At 42.4% G+C, this 15,282-nt stretch overlaps 1 protein-coding gene across 1 annotated transcript; it reads right to left on the reverse strand.

Moving 5' to 3' along the window:
- Window positions 1-77: 77 nt before the first annotated feature.
- On the reverse strand, window positions 78-13,982 carry MXD1 (MAX dimerization protein 1). Its single transcript, XM_088151909.1, has 6 exons — window positions 13,772-13,982; window positions 13,367-13,469; window positions 9,852-9,881; window positions 4,720-4,834; window positions 4,141-4,300; window positions 78-4,020 (listed from the first exon to the last, which is right to left on the reverse strand). The coding sequence occupies exons 1-6, from the start codon at window positions 13,848-13,850 to the stop codon at window positions 3,830-3,832; spliced, it is 678 nt and encodes a 225-aa protein (XP_088008035.1). The 5' UTR covers window positions 13,851-13,982; the 3' UTR covers window positions 78-3,829.
- Window positions 13,983-15,282: the final 1,300 nt, after the last annotated feature.

The raw sequence follows: 15,282 nt of genomic DNA on the forward strand, positions 1-15,282 counted from the left end.
TGCTCAATCATTTGGGACAGCTATTCCTTCAAACCAAAAGCATCACTGATTCACATAGCTGTACAATGAATTTCAGGTAACCCTAACAGAAAAAAGCCACTTGCGCTAACAGGAAAGGGGGAAAAAAATTCCAAGGATGCAAATTGATAATTGGGGAGCAAATGCATAACTAGATATCAAAAGCAGTATTCATCCCAATACAGTAAGTGTCAAAACCTGAATTTGTGACCAAGGGGGCGAAAGGAGGACTCTGAGTCCCATTATATTGCTGTAAATCAGATGCCAACATTTAATTAGGCAGTGAGCACTTAAAAAATAAACCCTCCCCCCCTTCATCCCTCCCAGAGAACACAGGGCTCTCTCCTCCGGGCTGTGTTTGTAAACTCCATTGCAGAAATTTAGTTCTGAAGAGAAGCAAGATGGATTATGGGCACCTGGGAAGAGAGAACAAAGTGCTAAAATGGCAGTTGGCAGTGCACACCCTGCTAATGCCCAGAGCTCTGCAACCTTGCAAGAAGGTGAGCATGTTTGTGGCACCTAATTACACATTTCAAATAAGTGCTTTGAATTTGAATCTGAATCAAAAACAGGTATTCACACAAACCCTGGAAAAAAGTTCATAAGATGTGACTATCAGCACCTTGAAAGCTCTGCTTTGTTAAAAAAATACACAGTAATAAAATTTCTGGGTGTTCAACACTCAGGAAAAGATTCACCAGGTAAAGACAATACTTTTGGGATACTTCAGATTGTCACCCTGACAGCCATGTCTATTTTTGATGAATAAGAGCACAAATTCTCAATTTTCACTTCCGATCAAGTGTCCCCTGGATTTACTGTCTGCAAAAAAGTTGCTCAGTGCTTCAGCGTTTAGTGTGACCTTTTAAACACACACACAACTTCCAGCTGTAAACACAGACACAGAAACACAGCTCCCCATTAACGATCTACAAAATTAATTTTCTGCAGCTTATTACATAATAATGCTGGTGGATCAGTGAATACGACAGAAAGGCTGGCCACACCAGAATGCTACATTTCCATGGCCTAGTTTACACATTATCAGGGCAGTGGAGTCCCCGCTATTTGCGTGACTGTTCCATGCCACCCTGGCAGCGTAGGGAACTTCAGCTCATCTCACTTGACAGGGCGCCTGGTGTGGTGATTCACCCACAGCTACGCTGCTACTGAAAAACATGGCACAGGACTACGCAACCCTCCTGGGTGCTGTTATGGAGCCTGCATGCAATGGGGCAGCTGTCTCAAGGATGGACCACGGGGGCCACTGAAGCGTGGAGCTGCCAAGACCAGTCCTCACCAAGACACTGGAAGGGGTCCTTGAAGCCTCTAGGACAATTCATTTATTCATTTAGATGTTTTTGAAACACCACAGATCTCTTTAATTTAGCTTTTGAAATTAGTGCATCATTTATGGAGTTAAGTATTTTCTGTACCACCCACATTTTGAAAGGACCACATCCAGACAGTGCAAAGATCAATTACTGGTTCACAATAAGGACAATAAAATAAAACTCCAAAATACTTTACTAAAGAAGAGAATGGTTGCAACCCTTCAAAATTTCTTTTCTCAAGTCCACTATGGATATATCTGCTGCTCCCATTTACTTAGAGGGGGAGTGCCCCTGGCCAGGAGAGGTTGAAAGTCGACTGTGCCCAGTAACTCACGAAAGGCACAATAAAAAAAAACCACAGTAAGTTTTGTTACTTCTAAAGAAAAATACACAAATGTGTAATTTAAATTTACCCTATCAAACACCCTCCAAACGAAAAGCTACTTGGAACTCTAAGGTGACAACATGGAGCTGAATTTGAGAGAGAGTTTTATGCAGTTCATTAACAAATAGAGAAACTCAAAGATCTCTGGCAAGAAACCTATTGGAATCAAGGGACTTCAAAGTGCAGCTACTCAACTTCTTTAAAGATTGCAGGTTGGGAGCTCAGTCTCTGAAGGGTTTTCAGCATGGACTCCTAGATGCAAGCCAGCTCCTAGATAGATGCAAGAAAGTCTCCAGCAAGGAGGAGTTCAGTGCAAGTCAGCTGGACTTCTGAGAATTCCAGCTCTTGTTCCTTCTATTTTGTTTTGTTTCAAGACAGCACACCCCAAGTAATGAACTTTGGAGATCTTTAGCCATCCACTAGCCCCACTTCCCATCTCAAAAACTGAGTTTCTTAAAATCAACCCATTTTCATATTATTTGTTTCGATATCTGGTATAGTAGATAAAAGAAAACGTGGAATACACAGTGAAGCGCAACACGCCACATAGCCCTTTGAGAGTGAAGTGACAGGAAGTTGCTTGACTGTCTCTCCAATAGTCTTTAAGTGCTGGGGGACAGCTAGCTGCATACAAAGAATCATTGTTAAAAGTCATTGGGAGCTGATGAAGTGGGCAGTTCAAAGCAAAAAGAAGGGGAAAAGGAAAGTTCATTAGACCTTGACATACAAAGTTTCCTAATCATCTATAAAAGCACAAAATCATAAGAATAGTACATTAGGTTGATATAAAAATGAATAAATACTATTTATAGACCACATTATGTACATTTGCGTGTGCTCTACTTAGCTTAAACGAAGAATGCTGCAGATGTTGGGAGTGCAGAAACAGGGTGAAAAGGGGGCAGAAAAAAGTCTCAACATCCAAAATCCAAAACCACACACACCACATTGGGAGGGCTACCAAATAATTTAAACAGGTAAAGAAGTGCTAGAATGCCAAGAGGGCACCACAGAATTACTTTGATGCAGTCTCCTCAGTCATTAATTCAAAGCTAGCACAGCTAACTTTGTCACTCGGTTATTGCTGAATTTTTAAGGAAACAGGTCGGACTGGAACCAAGTATACAAATGAGGCATCATAATTCATTTGTGCTAAAGGGGTTGAGATCAGCTTTGTTCATCTCTCTGAGGTAGAAAGAATTGTCCCAGAGACAAAAAGCAGGACTCAGCAGCCTGAAGAGCTGCTAGCAACAAAAAGAACGTGCAGCTGTCAATGCAAAGACGACATAATCAAGATTGCACAAGCGTAGTATTTGGTCATCTGACATGAAAATATTGAGATGCACTGAACTGAAGGCATCCTACCAGGATAGTCAGCTCAAAGAGAAAACCACCCCCCAACTCCCAATGAGAGCCTCCAGCACAATTCTACTCAGCCGGCTCTTTTTCTGCCAAACTTAGTCTAGTCTCTTAGTTACCTTTCTCAACCCTATTGCCAACCTCAGGGTTGGCCACTTTATTAATATAATGACTTGGGACATTTCAGAACAATTTCTTAACAGTGACTGGAAAGACGCACTGCACAATTCCCTAACAAGCATATGGTGTTTCAACCTCTGCCTGCCACTGTTACACGATGGATGACAAAAAAGTAGGGTTCCTTCTGCAGAGGCCATGCTTGAAAACTAGTCTGGCTTTTGTTGATCGCCATCGGCCCTCCTACCCTCACGGTGAAAAGCTTCATCCAGAATACTGGCAACTGCAGCACAGGCCAAAAACACGTATGTTGCTATTAGTGCAACAATATTCTGGGTGCTCAGAAATCTGGTTGGAATGTTCAGTCTCACAGAGATGAATTTAGGGACAGAAAAGAGAAGCTAGTGGATGCCATCAGACGTGTGCTCCAGAGCGGAACGTGTAACCCACAACCCTATGCACTGTTTTCAGACTTAGGCAAAGCAGATTTTGGTAATGTTGATGGTACAAGAAGTTTACGTGCAAGAGAATTGTGGAGCGGTCCAACATACTACCTAGCGAAATCCAAGAAGGAAACAGCAGTGGATGGGGGAAGGGAGGGGAAGCTACCGGCTCCTTATAGGCTGAGGCAGGCCTTAAGATTGTTCTGCAGCTTTATTCTCTTAATGCCGGCACTCGAATAACCCTCGTCGCTGCAGACGCTTTGCAAGCTCCCTCTCTCGTCTGAGTCACTTGGGCTGCTGCTGCTGCTCCAGTCGAGGTCCCCTGTGAGATAGTCTGTGCTTTCCACATCCACATCAATTTCTTCTGCAACAGAAAGCAACGTCAGGCAATTCAGCAGAGCATTTGACACAGCAGCTCATGCTGGAACTCCAAAGCACATACACACACAAAGGCAAACACTGGGAAAGATCAGCACTTCCTCACCTCTGTCTGAATCTGACCGTTCCGAAGAAACTGTTGATCCTATACTGTCCATTCGTATACGCTCAATACCCAGTTTCTCCAGCTGCCTTTTCAGATGCCGCTGTTCTCGCTGCAACTGATCTATTTGGTGTATTGCTTTTCTGTCATAATCTTCAAGTTTCTGTGGAAGAAAACAGGCAGTGCTGGGTCCCCGCATATTAAGCGCTCCATGTGAAAGCGAACAGCTCTTTGGGAGGATGAAGCTAGTTCAAGGGAGCTAACTAGTTTTAGCAATGATCTGTTGTTCTCTTTCCATGATAACTTCTATTTTTGTTTTCACATCTTTTCTGAAGTATGCTGAAAATCTTTTGTACCAAGCTTGTCATTATCTACTTAAAAATCTACTCCAAGGCTTACAGTCTGAATGTGCTCATCAAATGTGATATTAATTTTAACTGAAATGTTAAACAGAACAGTTTTTTTTTCTGACAGAAATGATGTGCTGGAAAAGTATTTATTGCAAACACATTCACCACCAAAGGGCAATTCTGAAGCTTTCAACGCCTCTTCTCCATTGTTAGCATGCTAGTTTTAACTCACCTTTATGTGCAATTTAGCTTTTGTTAGTAAACTCAATGTAGTATGTCTACTGGATTCCGGTCCAAGAGGCACCAGCCCTTTAAGCTTCTCCAGACACAATCGCAGATGAGCACGCCTGTTAACCAAAATTATGTACATTAACATTATTGGAAATACTTTTTGTGGGCACTTCCATATTTTATTAACACATATCTAGGATGGACATTCACAGAACCCAGCTACAGATCTGTAATTATTTCATGCCATTCCAAGACAATAAATCTAGGAATACAAACTGTTCAGATGTACTCTGGCATAACACAAGCCACAAGTTCAATCTTAATTTAAGGCTTTTCATACATCAAGGAAACATAAGCAGTGTATAACTACACACCAGTACATGAACTCACGTTTTAATTAACGCCCATAAACCCCAGCTCTATCTTATCCAATCATGCAGCAAAATCTGTTGATGACCAGTGATGGACTGACCAAAGCATGCATTTTAATCAGAGCAGCTAAACACTAAAGATGTACATTTGCCTATATTGTTGCATGTAGCAGAGCAGCTCTCTTGAGATTCTGTTTAATAAAACCAAAGTTTAGTTTTAGAATTCTGAAATTAAAGATGATAGAGTTTGTCTCTTAAAAATTGTACACATTTTCAGTGGATGGGACTCTATTATACAATATCTGGATGTTCCTGTCCATCCCACTGTCCATCTAGCATTGCAGGGGTGCTGAAACTCCAGAGGGATATGTGGTTCTACAAATACCTTTAAAAGTTGTTCCCAAATTGTTATTTTTAATCTATTTTAATCAAATTATTAAATATTTGAAATGAAAACAAATTTGGCCCTCAGCCAGGAAAAAACCCTATTCCCCTAATATTCCAACCAGTGACAGCTTTCTAACATCTCAAGCAAGACTCTTCCTGTCCTGTACCTGATATTTTATTAACTAAAGATGCAAAAGACTGCAGGAGACCTGTTCATGTGAACCACCAGCTCATCCCATGAACAATTGCTTTACTTCTCTTCCAATAAATAATACCCAAACCCGAACGCTGATGTTTATCACCACCATTTTGCTACTAAATTGAAAACTGAGCACTCTCTAGTTTATCACTTTTGAGCCTTATTTCCTTTTGCCAACAAGCATTATTCTTGAAAATTTGTTACATGAGCATTATGACCCAATGGTTATATAATATTACAGTTAGTAATATACAAAAGAAATTTTAATCTACATGTTAACATGAAGTTATGTTTCACTGATTAAAGAACAGTTGGTTGTTTTATTTTCCATGCTAGTGATCATACTTAGATGGATATGGCAGAAATGTGATGCCCTTCCCTGTAAACAGGCTGCCACAATCTCAAGGAGAAGCGTAAGCTTAATTCTGGGAGCAGGATCCAACCAGCAGTTTTGATACTTGGTCCTCTTACAAACGGGCAACATTTTCTCTAATGAGCAAAGTGAGAACTTCAGCCCTGCATTTGATCTGGACACACCCCTTTCTATTTCTTGGTCATGTCTTTCTCTCTTCACCAACATATGGGAGAAGGAAAGTTTTATTCCAATCCATTCCACCCCTCTATTCTATCCAGAACTTATTAAGATAAATGTGATTTTAAAAAATAGCTTATGAAGAACAAAACTGCTGCAAGGAACAGCTGTTGGCAAAAATATATGGAATTAAATTCTGTAGAGGATTTGTTTGTTGATGTCATCTAACTGAAAAACAGTTTTACTGGTTTATGCTCGGCTCCTGTAGTAATCAATGTAAACAAGTTAATCTAAACTGTGGGAAGAATTGCAGGGAAAATGTACCTTTATGAAAATAACTGGGTGCAGAGCAGGGCTGGATGTTTCTGTATGTGATTACTAGTGTATGGCAACTACTTATGAGGGGGAAGGGTTTAATATTTAATATTAAAAGCTAGAAGCCCAGGGACTGGGCTGATAGAGGTGTTACGCTGTACAACTATTTCTTTAGTTTGGAGAGTAGAGAGTTGGGGAAAGTGGGAAAGAAGAGCACTGTGTATTCTTAGAGGCATTTAATATATTCAAGGGAAATACTAGGACAATATACTCCTAACAGAAATACTTTGCTGTCTGATTTACATCAGTGAAAGCTTACAATATATCAGAGGAAGGGGGAAAAATCATACATGGCATCTACAAAGGGAAGCCACAGGTAAAGAGATGGGGCTGTCATGTTTCTAAAGGACATCGAGAGGTAGTTGCTATACAACACGACTGTTTCGTAGACTGGCCATCACCAGACAGATGCTTTCCAGAAAACCAAGACGCACTGGGAGCCAGACTGCAATCATGAACAGGCACAGTGTAGCTAATCTGCATCAGGATAAAAGCTTAGTATTCTTGTCAACAAAACGTCACTCATTTATCTAATTTCTGCTAGTACTAGATGCGGCAGAATGGCACATAGGGGCTGAAATATTTGTCACTGATAAATGGTTTAAATTTACTGAGCAAAACAAGCTCTGCTATAGAACCAGTGTTGGCGAACATGTTAAGTAAGATTAAATATGACCAACCCTTCCAATGTTAAAAGTTGTTCAATGTTTAAGCATGCTTTTTAGAAACCTTATTTCTAAAGATAGAAATCCCACATTTTCCTTTACCATCTCATTTCTGTAGGCTGAATATTTTCAAAATAACTTTGCCTCTGTTCTAGACAAGCTAGCTAGAAGTAGTTTAGCTAGCTATTATAGGGCCTGAATCAATTCAGAGTTCTACCCAGAGATGCACAAATTTTAAATGCTAAATATTAAAAGATAACAGGGAGATATAAATTCTTTCATGCCAAGTTATTTTACTTAAATACTAACAGCAGTACGAAGTTTCAAATCTAAAACAGTCACCTCAGCCCTCCACTGTTTTGAATTCTGGATTATATTTTAAAGTTTATAAGTCCTTCTTGTAATCCAGAGAATCCTTTGTGACTCCATGATCTATAAATATGATTAATTAAATTAGCCAAGTTGCTTATTCTTAGTACAGAGCAATCTGAAGTAAGCTTCAAGAAGAGGCTGGTGTCACACCTTGCTTTATCGAGAGTTCTGACAAAACCAGACAGAGATATTGTCTTCTGTCACACTGTTCACATGACACCAAACCCCACAGGCAGTGTTTCTTTTTAACAATTATAAGAAACAAATAGAGCATCTCATGAGGGTGTTATACTTCAAGAGCATCAATGACATTTCTTAATCTCAAATTTTGTTAATTCAGGTGTGTTGAAAGCACTCTTGACAAAAAAAGAACGTTTCCATTTGTAGATGTGCTATAAATGCACAAGGCACAATGAAGCATAACTTAGGCTCTTAATTCCCACTGCTTCTATGGGAGAAAATGAAAGAAGTGCTTAATTCCATCCTGGACAGAAGAAGTGAATTTGAGATCAGGCTGCATCAGTTGGAATTGAAGTTCAGAAGTTATTTTATTGGGTCATGATATTACTATTTAAACAACTGGGCTTTACTTAATGTAATTACTCAATAAATGCTGGGGGAAGTAGTTTACTAATAATTAATGAAGATTTCTGCAAAAAGTGCTTTATAACTCATACTTTACTACATGTTCAACTTGGAGTAAGCAGAAGTAACTTAATGTTTAAATTAGAAAATTTTATTAACAAGATCCCTAAAACTGTAAATGAAAAGATCCTTCAGAGATAAAAGTGGACCATCTGTGAAATGTTTTTGCTGGAAATCTAGTTCATGCCAACAATAATGGAAAGAATGAACTGCCAAGCACGAAACACACTCAAATTCCTATAATTAAAAGTTGCAGATACAACTCAGATTAATACTAATAATAGTTGGTTAACTCACCTTAAGTGTTGTGACACAAATTTGGAGTAAAACATTTCCTCTCCCTATTATTTTATTTTTGTATTAGAAACAAAATGAATTTGAAAACAAAACTTTCTAAAGAAAAATAAACATAAGGACTGCAAGCTTTATTGGATAAAAACCCAGGCCGTCTATCTAATGTTCTGTTCCCTCAGTGGTCCGCCCCAGCCAGGAAGCCCACCAAGATGACCCCGCGTCTGTATTCTCCAGACTGAAAGAGGTGCAGCCAGTTGTGCCAGGCCTGATACGCAGCAGTGAGTGGTGGCAGCAGCTACTGGGCTTTTATCCTCCGTGATTCTGAAGTGTTTCATACTGCTCAGGTTTTGCTGCTTTATTTTCATGATCATCTGCAATATTCTAAATTAGGTATTGATTTCTACCCCAACCTACCTCCAACAAGTTTGATAAAAAGACTCAGAACAGCTTCAGGAAAAAGCCATATTCCAGTAAACATACACATTATGAATCTTACATTCTGGCTTCAAGGAACTTTAGTAGAAGCGTATGAGTTTGTATTTGTGGTAAGTGTTAAATAAATATCTACTACCCAGCTGCTCTAATGTTCATATTCTCATCTAGCAATCCAGGAAGTAATCTTAAGCAAACACATTCTGACAAGAGACTTATGTCACCAAGCTGGGAGACTTAAATTTTAGTTTAGATGCCTATTTGTACCAGCCAACACACAGGAACAATTTTATATAGGAATGCTAAGCTGGTTTACAATAGTAAACATGGTTCTGTTCCTGAAGAGCCATGCTCCAGACTTGAATATATAAGTGAGTGTCAGTTTCTTTGAGTAGCAGGAACAGTCAAACCAGAAACTATTTCCTGTGGTGTGGGATCCACTATGTCAGTGGGAAACACAGACTGAAATTCTGACATCATGCCACTTTAGCACAGAATAGAGTTCATCAGATCATGGCTAGAATTAACTGCTACTGGATCCTTCTCTTCTTCTCCTCTGTATACAGTACTTTCAACATAATAAAGGCTGAATGACAGAGTCTGGTTTGACCATTTCTGTTCTGTTTCCAGTGACAGAATATGCAGAATAAATAGCCCATTTCAAAAGAAGCAACATTCAATATTGCAAAGGATTAAGGCTTTTTCATTTAGCGACATAAACAATTGTCAATTCTACACAGTGGAAATCATCAGCCAGAAAAACTAGATTTACACTGTTATAATTTGCTTCAACACGGTATGCTACAGTTTAAGTGGAATACATTTCTAGGATTAAAATGTAAACTGTTTCTGAACACTTACCTGTTCTTCTCCATTTCATTATGTGTTGATCTTAAAGAGAAAAGAGAAGACAATTACTTAGCAGCTATGGAATAAACATGCATTAATAAAAACTAAACATACATAATAAATTCTACTAACCTGCTACTGCTAATATTTATTTCATTTATATCCTGCCTTTTGTTCAGGAGACCATAATGGTATAGATGACACTTTTCCCTCCCTTGTTTCCCCACAAGAACCACTGTATGAGGTTGGCTGGGCTGAGGGAGGGTGACTCACCCAAAATTATCCACTGAGACTGGGGGTTTCTCCAGTGCTAGTCCAACACCTTAAGACTATACCACACTGACTCTTATTACTCCTACAAAATCATACAACTGTTAAGGGTCACATTGGGTACTCCAGCTATATTAAACCCTCCCTTCAATTGCAATATCCCATTACTCGATTTAGTATTCATATAAAAAAGGATAAACTTAGCAAGACTTGTAATATTCTAAGTCTCTGAATTTACAACATTCCAAATGACAAATTAAGTGCACAAACTTTTCTTACTATCTTAGATTGTCATGGTAGAACTGAACCACTCCATAGCCTCCCGGCATTTATTCTTAAAATTCTATTATTAATTGAAAAACCATCTCATGAATAAACTATTTTTCTTTGAATGACTTTAGCTAATTACTATTATTAATGAAGGTATGCTACTAACATATCACTGAAACTTACTGCAGAAATTACCTCACTATGCTAAATGCCTCTCAAGATTTAATCTGTGCTGCTGCTTATAGGCAATGGTGACTGAATAATTATTATGTAGTTAAACCTTTTCTCAAGGCCACCTGAACAAGTCCCTGAATTTCCTAAGGTTCCTGAGGAATAGAAGCAGCCTATCCCCACAATGCCTGGTCATTAACCATGCTGGCTGGAATTTTGACTTTTCCCACATATCCAAATCACCCGAAAACTACCAAACTGTTCCTAGTTTTGTAGGATAGTATTTTACTTTACGTTAAGCTACCAAGTTTGTAACTATTCTGGTTAAGGCTCTTGTATTAACACAGCCTATAAGCTTAAATAAAAAGTCTAAATGGTTAGTTTTATCAAAAGACTTCAGAACAACACATTTCAGCCTTAGCCCGCACACGGTCTTGCATAATTTCACACAGATAAAGTAAAAGGGATGTACTTCTCTGAAAAACTGGATCTCGAGTATGTTTCAAATAAGAGTGAGATAAGGGGAGAGATACAAGACAGAGGGTTAACCCTGAAACTTCATCCTCCACTTCCTGTGCCATTCTCAAATGACAGAAAACATCATGTACTCATCTTTACACCACTAACCACTGACACAGAGGGTGACTAGACAAAGCTTTAACTTGCTTTGCTATTCTTTAGCCGTGTCACAAAACAGAGGCAGCTTGAATGAAGCTTGTCCTCAGATTTGCAAATGAAACTGAAACTAGCTTTAACTGCTAGGTTGTGATCTCTAAAAGAAAACCCCTAAACAAAGGGTAAATTTGCTTCTTAGTTCACTGAACTGATTTGGAGGAATTAAATTCCAGTGCTTTATCCTGCTAAAAAAAGAATTCCACAGGTTTCCAGCTGTCTCAAGATGTTAACTCTACGACAATTAATGTGATCTAGGAAGAACTTTAATGTAAGGCTTTTAAAAATGTGGCTCTTCTGGAAGGCCACAGGGGACTGATTAGCATAGAGTCATTAGTACCAAAAAGGTTTGGTTACTTTGTATTATAATCATTAACTGTATTATTATTATTTATTATTTACATTTGGTATATTGCCCAGAGTCATTGTCCAGAGATATCATACAAAAAAAACATATAGCTACAAAAATCCAGCCACTTATTAGATGGAAGTGAACAGTTAAATAAATCTTTAACTCTCTGTTGCCATCCAGTTATCGTCCAGATTTTTGCAGCTCATACATGGCAGCCTTACTTAAACAATTCTGAGTGCTTAAAACAAATAAAAACAAGTGCAAGATATAAATGCTCTAGTGAATCTTGCGAGGTATGAGAGTTTTAAAATTGAACATGATATATTGTAGGAATGGCCAATCTTTTGTTATGAGAAGCCTTGTGTCTCATGGGCGGGACCACAAAACCTCCTCCCACTCATGATCATTGTTTGTTCATGGATTCCAACAGTAAGGAAAAAGCTGTCTCACTAGGAATGACTAGGTGGGAAGAAGTTAAAGTCTCTTCTCAGTAAGATCAGCTTCTCAGTTGCTTCCTTCCTGCTTAGCAGATGGCTGGTTAGTTGGAGAAGACAAAGTAGGAATAGCTCTGGAAGCAAATATGATCAGTGAGCCTAGCAGCACCAAATTAGAAACCAACTTTGGTTTACAACACGCTGAAGTAGGCCAAATGTTGGTTGAGTGGTTTGGGGTTTAACATCTCATGCAAACCCTGTCCTTTGTCCTAGAGTGAATGAGTGTATCAGAGTGAGGTCTAATAAGCTTTATTTGTTTGAGGATGGTACGTCACATGAGCACAGCAATTGGGTTTTGCTACCCTGAATTTAATGTGTTGTGAGAATTCACCCATGTAGTACTAGGCACAGGATAGAAAAGATCAAAGAGGTACTAAGTATGTTAGCACTACCATAAAAGAATCCCAAGCATTTTTTCCCCAAAAGTAAATCCTCCTTTTTCAATAACTTAATAAATTATAGATTTCATTTTTAACATGCTTTCAGAATTCATTACCAAGGAAGATTCAAGTACTTCGAAAAATCACCCTGATTCCAGGAAGCTAAATAAATATTAAATTATGCATATAATAAGTATGTGATATTTCTAATAAATGTGTGTGAGCTCAAGTTCATCGAATACCTTTTTCTGAAATGGTGTTTCAAGAAGCATAACACAAAGCACTCACACTGAAAAGAGATCTCATCATAGCCTACTGAAAACATCAACAGGAAGGAGGAAGTTGGGTTTTGTTTTGACACAACATATTTTCAGACACGCCAACCCATCAGTCTACGCTGGTTAATACACAACTGGGAAGACACAAAAGTGCAATGGGGAGGCGTCAGCTATCTGATCGCCTGCACCGCACGGAAGCTGGACCTCGATTAAGGCTTTAATTAAGACCAATATCTTGGGGACCACGATATGCAGAGAGCCGGTTGGCTGAAGGCGCTGGGCTAGAAACCAGGCGGCCGAAGCCAGCCGGGTGACTCTGGGCCGGTCCCCCGCCCAGCCCAGCCCAGCCCAGGGAGGAGGCGGCCAGCGCAGGCAGGCTGCAGGACCTCAAAAGCGCTGCCTGGAAACTGCGCGGGCTTCTCCACGCAGTCAACTAAGAGCCAGTCCGGTGTGCGGGTAAAGGCACCAGGCCAGGAACCGGGGAGCCTGAGCTCCAGCGCCGCCTCGGCGCGGGCGGGTGACTCCGGGCCAGCCACCTCGCAGGACTGTTGTTCTGGCTCGCCGCCTGGAAGGGGGGCAAGTCTAACGCAGGCGCCGTTCGGGCTCCGGCGGGGCTCACCCTGGCCGGCCTCTCCATTACCTGCTGCTGCCGCCGCCGCTCCTCTTGGACTTGTTCCTCCGCTTCAAGGCCTCCCTCTCCTTCGCGCTGTAGGGCAGCATGGAGGCGTAGCCGTGCTCGGCTTCTGGGGGGAAAAACCGGCGTTGCCTCCAGGGTTAGGGAGCCGAGACCGCCCGGCCGCCCGCCGCGCCTCCTTTGTCTCGGGCCCTCGCGGGCCGGGCCGGGCCGGGCCGGGCCGTTGCGCCCGGGCCGTGCGTGCCGGGCCGCGACGCGCGCAGGCCCGCAGCGCCTGGCGCCCGACGCGGACCCGCGGGGGCGGAGGCCGCGGGGCCTCTCTCCTCGGGGGGAGCGGGCGGGAGGCCGCGGGGCAGGCCGCGGGGCCTCCCGCCGGAGGCGCTTTGTTCCCGGGGGCCCCAGGCGGCCTACCTCGCTCGCGGCGCTCCAGGAACTCGGCCGCCTCCAGCAGCATCTGGATGTTCTCGCACACCTGCCCGGCGGTCGCCATTTTGCGCCCGCGTCGCGTCGCCGCGCCGGGCTGGCCGGCTCTCCCTCTCGCTCTTTCGCTCGCTGGCTCCTCCGCGAAGCCTCCGCCGCCCCAGCGCCCGTCTGTGTTTACCCCACCTCTGCCTGACAGACTCGGCCAGCCAAGCCCGCCCCCTGCGACCGCAGCCCGGCCCCCTGCCCGCCCAGCGCGCCCGCGATTGGGCGGCAGGCGCCGCTTCCGCTGCCCCGCTTCTCTGATTGGCCCTTCGCGAAACAGAAAAACCAAGCAGCACCGCCCCCTCATTGGCTTCCTCAGGCATTGGCCCGCCTTGCTCTCTTGGCTCAGTCGCCGGGAGGTGCTTCACCACGATAATCGTAGCGCCTGATTGGCCGGGCCCCAGAATGACGCCCCCTTCGGCGATTCCATCGCTATTCTGCTGTCCCCGAAAAGGAAGTCCCATTGGCCAGCCTTGGCGGAGCAACGCCCCGAGGCGGCTCTCATAGGCCTACACAGTTCCCGTAACTCCGTTCAGCCTTCGGGTTGGTCGACGGCCCCAGCCGCCCTGCCTAGTGTCTTATTGTGTTGCTTTCAGGGGTTGGCCCCGCCCACTGGCCACGCGTTTCTTCTACGGCCCCGCCCAAGCAGAAGGGAAGTCAACATCGGGCCTGCGGAGAGCATGCGCATTGCTCGCCTCCCGTTCCTGCAGCGCGGGCGGCCAGCAAAGCCGAGGCGCCTCTTGAAAGCGGCCGTCGGTTGCCTGGCCTGGAACTTGGTGCAATAAGGACCGACCACGGTGCAATCCGGAACTGCAGGACTTCAACTCCCATCTTAAAGCATGCTGGCTGGGGAATTCTGGGAGTTGAAGTCCACACATCTTAAACCTGCCAAGTTTGAAAAACACTGTCCTAAATTAGCCCAGAAGTGTTCCTCTGATCCCAGGGAAGCCTTCAGCATGAAATCACTACCCTGCTTGGTGTGAAAATGGGCCTGCTGGTATTTAGCAGAGGAGCACATGCAGCTGTGTGCAAGCAGCGAAGGAGAGGATGTATGGATGGGCCTCGGCCTGGCCGTGCTCCCCACTGCCCCCCTGAGTAAAAGGAGGGGGGCAAACCGAGATTAAGACCACCATCATGGGAATGCAATATGTAAAACCAAAAAACAATATATTGATATAAACTACATCATATTTACATTGCTATAAATAATATTAATATGACATTTATTATAAATATATCGTTCTATGGGTGCTAAAATAATTGCACAACTGGAACTCCCAGCTACATCGGTTCCCAGGTTTTCTCAAGGTGGTTTTACGTGCAAGCTCATCCCATTTTAAAGCGTGATTCTCACCAGGCTGCTTTATTTTTATGACATAACAGAAAGTAAGAAGAAAACTTGAGAGGTTTTAATGGAAGTAAAAGCACCCATACAAAATTACCTTCAGCAATTCTTC

The sequence above is a fragment of the Python bivittatus genome, unplaced genomic scaffold (genome assembly GCF_059951505.1).
Source record: "Python bivittatus isolate LINGU-HERP-01145 unplaced genomic scaffold, Pbiv_v1 ctg000680_np1212, whole genome shotgun sequence".
NCBI lineage: Eukaryota > Metazoa > Chordata > Lepidosauria > Squamata > Pythonidae > Python > Python bivittatus.